Consider the following 17,718-nt stretch of genomic DNA (forward strand, 5'->3'; position numbering starts at 1 on the left):
GATTGTACATGGATCAGCACACTGATGTTTTTTTACAGCTCTCTCGATCAATATGAATGAATTGAACTTTAAGTTGCAAGGTTTTGGCAAAAGTACTTAAATTAGTTTCAAAGGCTTTTATGCATCCATATAAAAGAGATGTGGGGACTAAAACTTAAGTATTTTCCTTGACTAAAAAAATATTTTGAGGTGGGCAGCTTGGATGTGCAAAATGAAATGGAGCCCCTTGCATGTAAAGTACCAGCACATTTAACTGTATAATCAGTTTGGTGGAAGATTTTATAAATTATGAAGTTTAGAACAGACTATTAAAATAATTATGTATCTGGATGTAGTAGTTTCCATTACTATGGAATTAAATGCTTTCCAAAGACTACAAATTGAAGGATTAGAGCTGCATTTAGCAGAGTTCCAGGCTAGAATCTGGACTAAAATATTTGTCGACCTGAGATTTAAACTTGAGGATCTGGAAAGAAATTGCCTACAGAATGAGGAGTGCCACTATGAACAAGAAATTTTGAATGTTTGGAACTGGATACCTGAAACTTTTAGCACCCTTAAAAGTCTAGCAATGGCTTTACTCTTAATTTTTTCCTCTGTATGCTTTTGCGAGATCTTATTCTCAGTATTGGACAGTATTAACATGGGCAAAAGAAACTGACTAATAGATGAATTTAATGCTGCTTGCTTGGACTTGAAGTGGATAAAGTACTTACCTTCAATTTCAGACTTGTCTATTAACTCAGCAACAAAAAAGTCATTAATTGATGTTAATCAAATCAAATGCAGCGTGTACCATATTTTTTAGTTCAATTCAAAATTACTATTAAAAGTAGGGTAACTTTTTAGTGCACTATTTTAAGCCCAGTTATCAGTGTGCCTATCCTTTTTCTCTGTTGTAAGTCACTGATTTTTCTTTTTACTAATACATCATTGCTATATTCTCCTGTTTGATTAATATGCTGAATTAAACTGTTTTTTTTTTTTGATAATGAAAGTGATTTAATAATCTGTTTTTCATTATTATTATTTTACATTGTGTCTGAGTTTGTTTCACGCTTATTTCAGTTTTGTAATTTGGTGTTTCTTTTATAATACATAGCACCACACATGATTGGACTGTATTTTTTGTTAAATAAATGAATATATAAGAATTGATCTGATGTTGGTCTTAGTTCATTCCTTACTGATGGGTTATCAGTTCTGTCCTTGGAACCGAGCTGGCCAAATATGAAGCTCGAGTTAGCCAAAAATTCTCGAGCCAAGGTCCGACCCAGAATGCTCTGCTCCCTGTTACCTCTGATCTCGTTTGCCACGTAGCTGTACAGCCATTTCAAGCCACTCTCTCAGCTAAGTGTCCACTTTTTTTGAAAGTTTTTACATTGTTCTTACTCTCAATATTTTCAAATAGTTTCTACTAATATTTTCCTAACCTATCATATACTTTAGACTCTCTCCCATTAGTCTTTTCCCTTTATTACCCTTTTTCTTAACTTTGAGGTAATTCTTCATTACCATCATTGGTAATCCTTCCTTTTCTCTTACCATTTTGGGTAGATTTTCCTCTTCCTTTTGGTACTGTTCTTCTTCTCCACATCATTATGTTGGATAAGAAAAGTAGCATTTGTTTCAAGCAGTGTAAGGATTGCGGCCGTAAGTTACCGCTTTTCGATGGCCATGACTTGTGTGTCTACTATCTGAATGCCTTCCACCTTACTGTAGATCCACCGTGTGAGATTTGTAAACATTTTTCAACCAGGACTCTTAACGAGAGGAAGAATAAATTAATATTGAAAGGTCTTCTCAAATCTCCTTTCTCTAAGGCTATTTCTAGGTTGGAGGGCTCACCCCCTCCTGTTAAACGCTGTAAGAGACATTCTTCCTCTTCATCATTGAGGTTGCCCCCTTCTCCCTCTGGAGATCGTAGGGAGTCGACTCATAAGAAGGTGAAATTGATTACTACTTCGGCGCTGTCACCTGTGACCCTGTCTGCTCCAGGCTTGGCACTGCCCCAAATGATTCTGGCTCCAGCCATGTCTTCCTTATTGACACCGGAGTTCCTGTGCAGACAAGTATGGCTCCGACAGTTCTGTTGCAGCCCTTACTGGCACCATCCATGCAGGTACAGTCCCCTTTGGCTCAGAGTATGACTTCTCTTTATTCCACGGCGCAGACATTTTCGACACTGACATGTTCTTTGGTGCAGTCCTTCTCAGCACCGTCCTTATTACCGGTGCAGACACACTTTCCTTGACAGCACTGTACCCATCGGGGCAGACTTTTGCCTTTACGGTGCAGACACCTTCAACTGCTATGGCTCTGACATCCTCGGCGCAGACCACTTCCACACCGTTTTCGTTGGTGCAGATGTCCTCTGTTCTGGGCTCTGCACCTCTTGAATTAGCAAGGACCAAGTATTCTCCTTCTTTGGATCCATTTGCTGGTAGTCAATATAGTCCTTTTCTAGAAAGGCCGGAATTGCCGTCAGCTTTCTCCATGAGGTCAACCAAGAGTTTCTCTAAGCAAGATGTGTTGCAGCTTGTTGGCTAGTTGCTTTTGGCCAGAGATCTCTCACCCATCGGAAGTCCACGTTCCCTCCTTCAGGTGAATGTACATCTCCTCAATCTCCAACATACACCCCTCCTTCGACTTCTACCCAAGTTTCGAAACCTATTACTCCAACAGCAGCTTCCCTTCCTCCACCTCCAATAGTGGATCTCACTTTGGAGCCGTAGTCGTCCTTGTGGGTCAAAGTGCACTGGGCATCGGGCTCTTCTCAGGCCAGTGACTGTGCTGTGGGGGAGGGCATTCCTGGTTCCACGCCAATTTTTTTCTATGGCACCCTCCAGGGATCCTCTCTCTCTCACGCTTCATGGTCCTCTTGAGACTCCTGATCTGGAGATGGGCTCATTGGGGTGGGGTGTGACCCCAGTTCTGAGGTTGTCATGCTCAGTTCTGGGCTCCCATCCCTCTTTGGGTGGGCTGGCCTTCCAGGCCATGGAGAATCCGCTTGCCTTCTTTGGCAAACCCCACATGTCGGAGTCCTCTTCCCCCTCTGTGCTGCAACTGTCACAAGCCACAACAACGGATAATATCCAGAGGCTATCACATCCCCTTTCATCTTTGGCCAATCTCATCCAGAGTATTACCCGACATTCCACCCAGTCAAAGGGAAGCAGCAGCACACAAAATCCAAAAGCTGCTACAAAAAAGTCATCCATACGGTTCCCCCCAGACCAGATATGATCTGGTTTTTACTCAAAACACATGGGCCTCAGGTTTATCCTCCTCAGGAGACCCTCTCTTTGCAGTCTTCCCAGAACCTCCCACTGAGGAAGTATCCCGTAAAGCGTTGTGCAAGAGGAAGCACATGGACTCCACTGCGGAGTCGTTGACTGCAGATATGGGTTTTGATGACTGGGAAAGGTCCCAATGGTCACCCTCTGATGAGGTGTCCTTTGGTGACATCCTCGAGATCCTTAGAGGGGTGACTGGAAGTCCTCTAATCCTTCCTCTGAGGAATCCGTATTCCTGCAGGCTTTTCGTGCCCGGCCCCCTACCTCCTTGGTCACCCTGCCGGCCGATGAGCTCATCCAGCTCACATGGAAGACTCCTGACACCCTGGAAGCGATACCAAGGAAATCGGATAAATTATTATCGCCCCCAGCTAAGCACCCGCATTGGTCATGAGGTCTTCCAGTAGGTGCTATAGTGGTGGTGGCTGCAACTAAGAAGGATTTGGCAGAAGAGAGCCAAACTGTCCATCCACCCAACAAGGAGTCCTGGGCGATAGACTAGGTAAGCATGTGTTTGCTTCATCAACCTTCGCCATAAGGACTTTGAACTATTTGGCACACTTTACCTGGCCTCAGAGGGATCTTATCAACCAGCTCTCTGAAACCTTGGCAGGAACTGTTTCTGACTAGTTCCATGACAACGTGATTTCTCAGATAGCCACCATAGAGTCTATTTCCATCTCTGCCATGTGTCTTATTTCTCACGCAATGTAAGGGACGGCTAGAGTGGCAGGCGCGGGTACAGTCTACAGACGACATGCCTGGATGCACCTTTGCGACTTTGCAGACTCCTTTAAAGTTTCCTTCATGAATGCCCCCCTCAAGGCCACTTCTTTGTTTGGCTCTAAAGTGAAAGATAAGCTGGCAAGGTATGAACAAGATGGCAAGACCCTGTCTGCCATTGGTGTCAGACACTCCACTCTTCAGCTATTCTACTCCAGAAATCAGAGGAACGTGAAAATGTTGTACAGGAAATCACAGGGCTCTTTGTGGGACGCATGTGCCAAGTTCTCCCCTAGAGGCAGAGGGGGAAACTCCAATGGAGGATGCCCCTTTCTGGGCAGGGGAGGTCCGCGAAACCAGGGTTTCAGAGATTCCTTCTCTGGCCAACCCTATCAGCGCTCCTGAAGTGTTGCCTGACTCCTCACCTCAGGAAGTGGTCTGGGGTTGTTTTTCTTTGTACCCCGCTGCCTGGCAAAATATAACCACTGACTCTTGGGTACAATGGACAATATCCAGAGGCTATCGCATCCCCTTCCATCTTTGCCCAATCTCATCCAGAGTATTAGTTGACGTTCCACCCAGTCAAAGGGAAGCAGCAGCATACAAAATCCAAAAGCAGCTACAAAAGAAGTCATCCAGACGGTCCCCCCAGACCAGATAGGATCTGATTTTTACTCCAGGTTTTTTTTAGTCCCAAAAAGACAGGGGACTAGAGACCAATTCTGGATCTCGGCACACTGAACAAATTTGTGAAAACAAAGAAATTCCGGTGGTCACTGTTCAGTTTATCCTTCTTCTTCTGGAAGAAGATGATTGGATGTGCTCTGTAGATCTTCTAGATGTGTATTACCACATAAAAATGGACAAACACTCAAGAAGATACTTCTGCATAGGCGCCAGTCATTACCAATTTCGAGCTCTGCTCTTCGGTCTCTCTACAGCCCCCAGAGTGTTCAGCAAATGCATGGCAGTGGTTATCGCTCACTTGTGACTTCATGGATTCCAGGCGTTTCCATATCTAGACAACTGGCTCCTCACCGCCCCCTCCAAGTGTCTACTGGAAGAAGTTCTGCACTACATTCTCCTAACATCTTAAAGCCTGGGAAATCACTATAAACTGGGAGAAATCCAACACAGCCCCAGCTCAGTCTTTGGAATTTATGGGAGTACTGTTGGACACTGGAAATTGCACAGCATCCCTTCCGGAACAGAGGCTTCAAAGAATAAGGCAATAGGTTCAACCGCTGCTCTGTCACCACAAATCTCCCGCTCAATCTATACTCCCAACTCTTGGGGTCAATGGCAGCCTTGATCACCATTGTTCCTCTAGCCAGATTCCACATGAGGCTCTTTCAGTGGCTACTTCTCACTCAGTGGTACGCTCTACAACATCCTTTGTCTTTTCAGATAAGTGTAACTCGGAGATGCAAGCAAGATTTACTCTGGTAGACGTCTCGAAATCCCCAACAATGGTCTCTCCCCTTCAACCCCCATCAACCGATAGCCACAGTAACCAGTGATGCCTCCCTGATGGGTTGGGGGAAGCTCGGCCCAAGGCACCTGGTTGGAGACAATGGCCTTTTTGCACATCTGTGTCCTGGAACTGAGGGTGGTGCTACTAGCATTGCTAGCATTTCATTCCATCCTTCCGTCAGGGACTCTTGCAATCCAATCAGACATTGTCAGTGGCCTGGTACATCAACAAACAAGGGGGCACCAGATCTTACTTGTTATGCTGAGAAGCCTTGAGAATATGGCAGTGGGCGATAGCTTCCAACCGCTTTCTAACTGCAAGGCATATTCCCGGGAGCTCCAACGTGATAGCGGACAAATTGAGCAGGTGCATTCTGCAACCTCACAACTGGTTCCTCAATCCTATGATAGCGGCAAGAATCTTCAACCGCTGAGGCCAGCCTTGCTGCAACCTATTTGCCTGCCCAACCAGCTACAAGTGCAGCAACTATTTTGCCCCCTTGGGGACAGTTACCGAGAGACACTCTAGTCCATGCTTGGCCCTCGGGTCTACTTTATGCTTATCCTCCTCTTCCCTTCATCTCCTAATTTCTAAAGAAAGCATGACAGTTGAAGAGCAGAGTGATCCTCATTGCTCCATATTGGCCTCAACAAGTCTGGTTTCCCTTCCTCTGGCCTCACCTGCTAGATCAACCATGAATCCTCAGTCCATCCCCAATATTGATCTCCCGTCCACAGGGTCTGACTCACCCCAGTCTAACAACCCTGAAACTGACAGCTTGGATGTCCTTCAAGAATGCAACTGCAGTCATAACATATGGGTTGTCCTGCCTCAGGCAGCCCTCGGTCAGCCGGATTCCAAAGTCTGGGTCCGGCGTCGGCTGGTGTCGCCTCCTCTCCGACGTCAGAACGGCTGGAGTATAAAGGCATCGGCTGACGCCATCTTCTTCAGTCTTTCTTGCCGCGCGGTGCCCGAAGCAGAAGCAGTTTGCAAGTGCCGGTCGGTCAGCTCCTGTGTTTTCAGTACCGAAGTCATCTAAAAGCTAAGTACCCCGTTGGGGAACATTTTTTCTTGCCTCAGCCGATGTCAGAACAAATTGAGAAAGTTAATAATTGTTTGTCTTGTGGTAAACAAATACCTCATAAGGACTTCCATTTTTATTGCCTACCTTGCCTGGGCCCAGACCACGACGTCTCGGCCTGTGCTGCCTGTGCTTGCTTTAATAAGCGCACTCTCAGGCGCCGGGCAGAATTTCCCGAAGACTTTTTCGGCTAATCTTTCGCTTATATCATGCCGTCGGAACAACCGACTACTCAATCTTCCAAAAAACGAAAGGACCGGGACCGACATCCTCGGCCCGCGTCCTCCACCGATACTCCTCCTAAACCCTCCGCGAGTGCTTCGGTCCCTTTGGAAGCGGTAATTCAACCGCTCCAGGCAGACGACACAGCGTTAACTCGTCCTTCAGTCTCGGAGTCTACACCGGTGCCGGTTGTTGACTTTCCTCCAGAAACCGAAGTTCTGGATCTACCCGACACCTTTCCTGTGGACAAGGTTACTCCTGCACATGGGGCAGCTAGGCCTCCTGTATCCATGTCCATCAAGGCCTTTGCACGTGCTAAGGCCGCCAGCCAGGTCAAGGCCCATCCTAAACCCACTGCCCAGGCCCCTTCTTCTGATAAACAGATCATGTCTCTTGCTGCAGATCTTATTTCTCTTATCAGGGGGTCTCAGCCTCATCCAGACAGAGGTTCTCAGCCGCCTGCAGAGAAAAGGCCCAGAACTGAGCAGGCCGACAACCTCTCTTCAGATGAAGCCTCTGGGGATTCTGAGCATTCAGATACCCAAGAATAATCCTTCCAGGCCTGTGAGGACTCTGATGCTGAGGAATCAATTCCCTCTGCCTCTCCTCCAGAGGATTTTTTGTTCGGTGAAGTCCTACACTCTATGAGGGAGCATTTTAAATGGCAGGGTCAGGAATTCTCTGATTCCAGGAAAAGGCTACGTACCTTCCTCAAGCTACCCCAGCACAGACCTTTAGCTATCCCTCCAGTTATGGATGTCCTGGATGATGTTTTCTCCGACTCCAGTGCTAACCCTGATTCTCTCCCTCCTGCTCCTGTCAAGCCAGACAGATATTATAGGGTCCCTGACACCCACAAACATCTCTTTAAGGCCCATTCTGTGGATCTAGAAACTATTTCACAGGGCCCCAAGGGAGTGGCTACTTCCACAGCCAAGAATCCACTGCCAGCGGATAGGGAAGCTAGGTCCCTGGAGAGATGGGGTAAAAAAGTTTATACCTCTACCACCCTGGCCATGAGGTCACTTAACTGTCTTTTTCATATGTTTCAGTACCAGGATTTTTTACTGGATGATTTACAGAAAAAGCTAGCCTCTCCTGAGCCTATTGATAGAAAGGCATTGCAGGATCTAGTACATAACTCTCAGCAGGTTAGCAATCATTTTCTTCAGTGTGGTTATGATGCATTGGAGGCTTCATGTAGGGCAGCTATGACTGGGGCTGTTATACGTAGACATGCTTGGTTAAAAGAACAGCCACTGCCAGACCATGTTAAAGTAAAGTTACTTGATGCACCTCTGGAAAAACAGAAGCTTTTTGGTGCTAATGCACAAGATGTGTTGAAGTCCATTGAGGAAAAAGCTAAATCAGTACAGACAGTCAAAGATTTCCTCCAGGTTCAGCCACCCAGATTCAGCAGGAATTGGCCTTCAAAGAATTGGTCCTTTCCAGATACTGACAAGTTTCAAAGGGGAAAAAACAGGCGTGCCCGAGGTAGAGGGCAATACCAAGGCTCCTACAGGGGCTGCCAATGGAAACCACCAAATCAAAGAAGTGGCGCAGGCAGTCCAGCTGCACCACAAGGACAACCACAATGACTTGACTTTCATACCGTCTACAGAGGCTCAAAGAGAAGCACCTTTGGGCGGAAAATTATCCTTATTCTCAAAAAACTGGCATATCTTAACCAAGGACAACTGGATTCTGGATTTAATAGACAAAGGTTACAGATTCCACTTCCATACTTTACCAATAAGACAAGGCATGCCAAACCTGCCACCTCATCAAAGGGCAGGGGCACTCATTCAAGTTTCAAAGCTGTTAAATGTAAAAGCAGTAGAAAAGGTCCCTCCACAGGAACAAGGCCAGGGATTTTATTCAAGACTGTTCCTTGTTCCAAGAAAGGAAAACAAATGGAGACCTATACTGGACTTGTCTACTCTAAATACTTATCTCATTGTGCCAAAGTTCAAAATGCTGACGTTGCAGCAACTCCTTCCCATGCTGGGCAAGGGGTCTTGGCTGGTCACTCTGGACCTCAAGGAGGCATACCTGCATGTCCCAATCAGACAAAGCTGCAGAAGATACCTCAGATTTCTTGCAGGGACAGAGCATTATCAATTCTCAGCATTGCCGTTTGGCTTATCTACTGCACCCAGAGTGTTCACGAAATGCCTGGCATCAGTAGTGGCACACTGCAGACTCCAGGGGATTTAAATATACCCCTACCTGGACGACTGCCTCATACAAGCAGACAACAAGCAAACCTTGATAGCAAACTTGGACTATGTCATTCAATTACTACAGGCCTTGGGATACACAGTCAACATTCAGAAATCAAGACTTCTGCCATCCCAACAGATAATTTTGCTAGGAGCCAAACTGGACACAAAAACACAGATGGCTTATCTCACAGAGGAAAAACAACAGTAGTTACCAGAGTACTTCAAAGGCCTAGCAAAGCTCTCCCAGCTGACTGCAAGGAAAATCCTGCAGGCCCTGGGGTTCATGGCATCTTGCATTCTTCTGATACCTTTGGCAAGACTTCATATGAGAAAGCTGCAATGGTACTTAAAAAGCTTATGGTCGTAACACAGCCAAAGCCTAGAGGATGTAATCCTACTCATTCCATGTCTGTAAAGAGAATTTTTGTGGTGGGCTCAAGCAAGTCAGTTAAACAAAGGCATGTCTTTCAACAAACCTCAAGCAGGTCAAATGATTACAACAGACGCCTCAGACCATGGATGGGGGGCGCACATGGAGGGCAGATGCATTCAAGGTCAATGGACACCAAGGGAAAGGCATCTGCACATAAACCAAAAAGAGATGTTGGCAGTGATACATGCAATCGAGGCTTTCGAAAAATCACTTCAACAAGGACATTTGCTAATAAGGACAGACAACACCACTGTTATGTGGTATATAAACAAGCAGGGAGGCACTCATTCTTATCCCCTCTGCAGACTAACAATGATTCTCTGGGAAAAATCCCTAAGTCTGAAGATACATTTGCAATCCCAGTTTGTGCCAGGCAAGGACAATGTACTGGCGGACAAGCTGAGCAGAAATTTCTTGGATCCACACGAATGGATGCTGCATCCTCACATTTTCTCACAAATAACAAGGACATGGGGAAGACCGGACATAGATCTCTTTGCTTCTCACATGAATCATCACCTGGAAAAGTTCTGTACAAGGACCCACCATCCTCTAGCCTGGAAAACGGATGCTCTCTCCTTCAGCTGGAAGTCCCTAACAATTTATGCATTCCCTCCTCTACCACTGCTGACCAAGGTGATACTGAAGATCAAAGCAGAACAACCAACAGGCATTTTGATAGATCCAGACTGGCCAAGGCAGCACTGGTATCCATTGCTGTTGAGCATAACTCGGACCAAACTGTGGCCTCTGCCCCTGTGGCCTCTGCTTCTAACACAACACAATTACAGGACGGTTCATCAGAACCTGAAAACATTGCATCTGACAGCCTGGAGGTTACCATAACTCCTTCCGATATCTCTCTTTCCAAAAAAGTTCAAGAGATCTTACTGGAAGCACGCAGACCTTCCACCAGAAAAACCTATTCAGCCAAGTGGAAGAGATTCATCATCTGGAATGCTAACAGGGGTCAGGATACAACAGTATTGAGTATACCTCAGATATTGGAATACTTGGCAGAAATGTTTCATACTGGTCTCTCATATTCTTCCATAAAGATTCATGCCTCAGCAATCTCAGCAAAATACAATTGTGATCCACCTGTGTTTTCACATCCTTTGCTAAGACAGTTCCTAAGGGGATAAAGAATATCAAACCTCCCAGGAAACCGCCAGTACCTGCATGGGACCTCAACTTCGTCTTGGAAAAATTAACTCTTCCTCCCTTTGAACCAGCAGCAACTTCAGAAATGCAATTCCTCTCATGGAAAACGGTTTTCCTATTGGCAATCACATCAGCAAGAAGAGTCTCGGAGATACAGGCACTCATGGCAGTACCTCCTTTTCTCATTTTTCATCAGGACAGAGTCTCTCTAAGAACCAATCCTTCATTCATGCCAAAAGTAATTTCCAGGGTGTCTCTAAATCAAGCCATTCACCTGCCTACTTTCTTCCCCACTCCTCAAAACAGGGGGGAAGCACTGCTGCATACTTTGGACATACACAGGCAACTACGCTACTACTTGGACAGAACTAAGGCCACCAGAAAGTCTGACCAACTGCTTGTAGCCTATGTTGCTGGAGTACACGGAAAAGCAATCTCCAAACAAACAATTTCCAAATGGATTGGACACTGCATCAGATTCTGCTATTCCTTTCATGGAAAAGGTGTGCCAGCCAATATTAGGCCACACTCCACCAGAGCTATAGCCACTTCCACAGCTTTCCTAAGAGGAGTGGCTACAAAGGACATTCTAGAGGCTGCTACATGGAGCTCCGTGCATACATTTTCCAAGCACTACAACCTGCCTTTATACTCCAGATCCCGAGCAGGCTTTGCTTCGGCAGTCCTGCAGGGCATTTTGGCTACACCATCACTTTCTTAGTTACAACCACCCTTAGCTTGGCTATGGTATTCAACCCATATGTTATGACTGCAGTTGCATTCTTGAAGGACATAGTACAGTTTTGTACCTACCATAAATGTAGATGTCCGATAGATATGCAACTGCAGTCGGATTCTCCCACCCTCCTACCCCTCTGCAACCTTCTTTATGGGTCCACTACCCCTATTCCTATTAGCTGGGGGTATCTCTATGGTGTATCTGTTTATTACTGTTGTGCATGTCTGGAATTCTTTATCCATTCACCAAATTTAGCCTTCCTAGGAGGGCACCTGGCATCTGGGGCAAGAAACACTGAAGAAGATGGCGTCGGCCGATGCCTTTATACTCCAGCCGTTCTGACGTCGGAGAGGTGGCGACACCAGCCGACGCCGGACCCAGACTTTGGAATCCGGCCGACCGAGGGCTGCCTGAGGCAGGACAACCCATATGTTATGACTGCAGTTGCATATCTATCGGAAATCTACATTTATGGTAGGTACAAAACTGTACTTTTCTCCACTTCCAATGATTGCCAGGCATGAAAACCTGTCATCCCCTGTGCGCAGTATTCTTATTGCATCTCATAAATTGTCCACCAGACTAATCTATCTTAATAAATGGAAAATGTTTTCTTTATGGGCAGCGAATAAACAATTAGACATCTTGTCAGCCCCAGTTTCGGTAGTTTTGGATTACTTATCACATCTTTTCCACTCTGGGGTGTCTGCCTCTACTATTTGTGTGCATTTAGCTGCCATCTCAAATTTCCACATTGGTTTTCAGGATGTTTTGCTTATGTCACATAGACTCTGTTAAACTTTCTTGAAGGGGGTTCTCCACTTAAAACCTCCCTTTAGAGAACCAGTACAACCTTGGGATTTGGCTTTGGTTCTGCAAGCTTCAACAGCTCCCCTCTTTGAACCTGCATCTTCATGTAATGTAAAATGTCTCTTGGAAAATTTTGATTGCAGTTACATCAGCCAGACGCTTGTCAGAACTCTAAGCCTTATGCATCAGACCTCCCTATCTTATCTTCCATAAGGATAGGGTATCACTAAGAACTAATTTTACCTTTTTACCAAAAGTGGTGTCAGAGCGGTCTATCAATCTATTGACCTTCCAGTATTCTTTCCTAACCACTGCTAACAAGGGAGAGTATTGCCTGCACTCCTTGGACATTCATAGGCAAGTACGATTTTATCTGGACAGAACAAAATCTACCCATAAATCAGACCAACTATTCCTGGCTTTTTTCTAGACCAAGACGGGGTCACCCTATCTTAGAAGTTACATTGGCTTCATGGTTAAGAAATTGCATTACCTTTATCTACAACAAAAACAAGGTCTCCTTGCCTCACAGAATGAAAGCACATTCTATAAGGTCTAGGGCAACTTCAGCAGCTTTCCATGCTAAGGCTTCCCTCAGTGATATTTGCTCAGCTTGCAACTCGGGCCAAACCTCGTACCTTTATTCTTCATTACAAATTGGACGTGGCCTCCGGAGGTATAGCTTCCTTTGGCTCCATGGTGCTCAGGAATGTCCTTCCATGAGGGCCACCCAGGGATACAGGTAGCTGGGGACTCTGTCCCATCAGTAAGGAATGAACAAAGATTAACAACATCAGCTAAAGAAGTTTTGTCTTACCATAACATTCCATCTGTGTTGTTGATCTTCGTTCTTTCATTACTTCCCACCCTCCATCCCCTATCCGGAGGTTCCTGGTTGATCTCATATACTCCTTTATTGTAGGTCTGTTATGACCAGAGGTAACCTCTACTTTTACCTGTCAACTTGCAAACTCGATCTGAGGTAACAGGAAGCAGAGCATTTTGGGTAGGACTTTGACTTGAGAGTTTTTGGCTGATGCGAGCTTGATATTTGGCTGGCTCTGTTCCGAGGGCGGAACCAATAACCCATCAGTAATGAATGAACGAAGATCAGCAACACAGATGGAATATTATGGTAAGACATAACTTCTTTTTTTTGTTTTGTTTGGGAGGGAGGACATGCCAGCAGAGTCAAGTTAGGCATTTTCTGAATTTTTGATACGCCGAGCCCAAAAGGTTCGCCATTACTGGCCTAGTGCAACTGTACATTTTAAAATGCTATTCCTTTTCAAACTTTTATAACTACTATCTGTAAGATTTGGAGACTAAGCAGATAAGAAGTAGAGGCACTGTACTTTCTAGTCTTTTATTCTTTAAGCATGCTTTACATCTCTTGTCATACCCCACCAGTATCAGCTGTCTGTTTACATCACTGATCTCTGACTCTGTTATTTGTCATAAATATGTTTGTATTTTTAAATTTTTTTTTAATTTTATTTATTTTTAATAGGAGGTCATTCTAGTAAGCCAGACTGTTAAGAAGGTATTATCTCTGGAACTTGGAAGACCCCCGAAGAATTTAAGTACTAATCTATCCATGGCTTCTAAGAATGTACAAGATGGAAGTGTAAAAAAAGGATTAACCAGAAAGTGCTTAGTAAAGAAAAAGGCAACCCAAAAAGAATCATTTTATGAACGGTTACCTAAAAGGTCAAGAAAAGAATTTCTACAAAAGTGTGAAGCAGTGTCAAGTTCTGAAGAAGCATCCTTTACTTTGCCATTGCTTCCTCATCACAGTAATGTATTGTCCACAAAGGCCAGATCTGCCATGACTGTAGAAAATGCTTCAGAACGCGACTCAAGTGATGAAGACAATAATACCTTTTCTGAGGTAAGGAGCCTGGTAGTTCGCATAAACACCTGGAAAGAAAACCAAAACCTACTGAACTGCAGACTAGCAGGATCATAATAGTTTAGTCTCGTAATATATTGATAGTCCATATATGTGTGCATATTTTACCAGATGAAATCATAAGTTTAAGAAAAATAGAATGTGGTGTTGTCCTATCTCGCCTTCATTCTTTACTGGTTGGGTACGGAACCAGTCCTCGTTTTCGACTCGACCTTATAAAAAAGCTCAAGGTCTTCTGCTAGCTCATGGCTGAAAAACCCTATCCCTTCATGCCCTAGGAAAATTCCCAGGTCTTGTTTGCAGCTGAAACAAGATAGAGTGCTTTGCACTGGCTCTGGCTAAGTGAAGTTATTTCTTCTTTATGATAGTGTTATATTACTTCTTTTCAGGATAGTTTGTAGTCTGTATAGTTAGTTGACTCTCTAAGTAGGTTTGGAGTGTTCGCTGCTATGTTTTTTGTTGTTGGCCGTCATTGTTATCCTAGAGGCCTTTTTCTCCATACCCTATAACGCCTTTATTTCTTTAGTCAAGCCCGTTTAAATTAGAGAGCTGTTAAATTTGAGTTGTTTGTCTCTGGTTGTTCTGCCCTTTGTATTAGGCTAGCTCGTTTAAGTTAGAGGGCTGCCTTTGTCCCTTATAGTGTGTTTGTGCCTTTTTCTGCTGCTCTTTGTTGTTTTGTGGACTTTGTTTTTGTAGACTCTAGACGTGTCCAAACAAGCTAAGGATACTGAATTCTCTGATTTTAAAAAATGCATAAAATGCAGCCAGAAAATGTACCTTACTGACGGGCATACTGTATGCGTGTACTGCCTCGGAGTGGTTCACCTGCAAGAATCTTGTGCTATATGCCACTCTTTCAGCCATACAGTTTTAATAGAAAGGAAGAACAAATTAATCCTTAAGGGATTATTAAAGACCCCCCTTTTCAGATGCCATTGGAGAAGGTCATGATCCTGCTAAATCTAGCCTTTACCCTTCATCCAAATCTGATAAATCAGGGAAAAGATCTTCTTCATCAGAGGCTCAGGCAGAGCAGACAAAAAAATTGCCAAAAATTTCAACTTCTGACCCGAAGTCCGTCAGCCCAAGAAGTCTTCCACCCTGGCTCCTTCAATTTCTGAGCCATTGGCATTTCATGTATGGAGCTGGTCCCCAGAACTGGAACCGGTTTCTCCTACTTTGAGATCCCCATTACTTCAAGTTTCTAGATCTCCTGCTCCCTCCATTCGGTCCTCCAGGAGCCTCTCCAGTGATGATGTGGATCGCATGATGCAGAGGTTATTGAAGACACTGGCACTTGCCAAACTTTTGTTGGATCCAACCCAGAGGGTTTTGGAACCAAACCTACCCTGTCAGCATCAATTCCTCCTCCAATCCAACTTGGGACTTCGGAGCTAGAATGTCTGGAACTGGTTGTAGGGCAACCATCGGAGCAGAGACCCATTCCAGGATCTTTGGCCCAGACTACTGCTCCGACGTCGTCGGTTCCATCCGAACTCTAGGAGTCTAGGAGCAGACGCTCTACGGTCGGGTCCGGGGAGGGCAGTCTGATCGGACAGTTGTCAGATCTGAACTTGCCTCTCGGGGCTTCGGTGCAGGTGAGCGTGGCTCTTACACTGGCCTCTGAGCCAACCCCCTTGGTTCTGGGGATACCTTTTGGTTCTTTGGATACGGGAGCTTCCTCATATCAGGGGCATGGGGCCTTTGAGATGATGAAGAGAGTGCGGTCTCCACAGGCAGCTACATTGTCAGGTTCAGTAATTCTTCCACCAAAGGCACTGATGTCTGTCTCGGCATCACTGCATTCACAGAGACGCAGAGACCCTAGGCCTCAAGATGCCGCATTGGGTGAACCCCTTTCTTTCAAAACCTCTCCAGAATACCCTTCTGAAGAGGTCCTTCGTAAGAGACCTATGTAAGAGGAAGCATTTAGATTCCCCAGAGGAGTCCATCACATCCAATACAGACCTTGATGAGTCAGAAGGGTTCCCATGGTCGCCCTCTGAGGATGTCTCCTTCGCAGACATCCAGGAAATACTTAAGCAGAGAGGCGGCTGGAAACCCATCAACCCTTCTGCGGAGGAGTCTGTATACCTGAAGGCTATTGGGTCTTGCCCTTTCGCCACTTGGGTGTCTCTGCCTTTCGATGAACTGATGGACTTAGTTTGAGGAAAGGTGTGGGAGTCTCCAGACTCAGTGGAGCCTGTTCCTTGGAGGCCAGATAAGTTCATAACATCCCCTACTGACAAAAACTTCCTTACAAAGGGTGTCCCAGTAGATGCTATGGTGGTCCCGGTGGCCACCAAAAAGGAACTGTCAGAAGCATCCTCTTCTGTCAATCCGCTGAATAAAGAGTCTCATACGATGGACAGATTTGGAAGGCACATCTTTTCTTCAGTGACCTGTACATTCATATCGCTGAATTATCTCACCCACTTTACCAGACTTCAGAGAGATCTCCTGAAGGAGCTAGGAGATGCTCTCCAGGGTTCAGTAGCTGAAAGGGTAACAGAAAAAGTTTCCTGTCAGCTGTCCACTTAGAATTCAGTGGTAAACTCCTCCATGAGACTCATTTCTTATGCAGCTGATAGAGTGAGTAGGGCAGGGGGTTCAGAAATTTCCCTAAGGAGACATTCCTGGATGCGCCTGTGTGACTTTGTGGAGCCCTTTAAGTCTTCTTTTGTTAATGCTCCCTTTGATGGCTTGTCCTTGTTTGGGCCAAAAGTCAAAGACGCACTAACCAGAAGTGAGCAAGAAGGAATGACAGTCTCTGCCATAGGAGTCCGGTTTTCCCTACCTTCTAGACCTTACCCAAAAGGTCAAAAGGGGGGGGGGGTGTGGTTGTGGAAATTCCAGAGAGGTTTTCAGGACACACGTGATTTTTCCCCCAGGCGCAGAGGGGGAAGCAGTAATGGATCCACAAAATCAGGGCGGCAGGAAATCTTTCCTTGGTAAGCCCTTCCAGCGCTCCTGAAAGGAGACCTGCCTGTCTGTCTCTGGAGGCAGTCTGTGGTCATTTGTCTTTGTACCCAGAAGCCTGGCTAACAATAACAAAAGACAAATGGGTACAAAGCATCGTATCCAGAGGTTACTCCATATCCTTTTCCTTCCCTGTCCCAAACACAAAAAATTTCCCGGACATTCCACCCAGTCAAAAGGAACAGGCAACTCTAGAAATACAAAAGTTGCTAGACAAAAAAGTCATACAAATAGTCCCCACAGACCAGATAGGGTCCGGAACTTACTCAGGGTTCTTTTTAGTTCCAAAGAAAACTGGACAGGAGACCTATCCTGAATCTCAGCAGATTAAATAAGTCAGTAAGAAAGTCAAAGCTCCAGATGGTAACACTGCAGTCAATCCTCCCTTTTCTGGGACAAGACAATTGGATCTACTCTGTAGACCTTCAGGATGCATACTACCATATAAAAATGGACAGGTTATCCAGGAGTCATTTGCATTTTTGGCTGGGAGCCAGTCACTACCAGTTTTGAGCTATGCCGTTTGGTCTCACTACAGCCCCCAGAGTGTTCACCAATTTTATGGGAGTAGTCAAGTCTCACTTGAGACACCTAGGATTCCAGGTGTTTCCATACCTAGACGAATAGTTCCTATCCCCCACCACGGAGCATCTACTAACA

General features: G+C 45.3%; 1 protein-coding gene across 2 annotated transcripts in view; it reads left to right on the forward strand.

Annotated features, from left to right (window-relative positions):
* LOC122806909 (WD repeat-containing protein 76-like) overlaps positions 1-17,718 on the forward strand; it is a 950,729-nt gene that overhangs the window by 227,783 nt on the left and 705,228 nt on the right. For both annotated transcript variants that reach the window (XM_044077718.1, XM_044077717.1), the window contains one exon: positions 13,678-14,058. In XM_044077718.1, the coding sequence (XP_043933653.1) occupies positions 13,765-14,058 (294 nt within the window). In that variant the 5' untranslated portion in view covers positions 13,678-13,764. The remainder of the gene's footprint in view (positions 1-13,677; positions 14,059-17,718) is intronic.

The sequence above is a fragment of the Protopterus annectens genome, chromosome 7.part0 (genome assembly GCF_019279795.1).
Source record: "Protopterus annectens isolate FY-2018-M chromosome 7.part0, PAN1.0, whole genome shotgun sequence".
Taxonomy (NCBI): Eukaryota; Metazoa; Chordata; order Ceratodontiformes; family Protopteridae; genus Protopterus; species Protopterus annectens.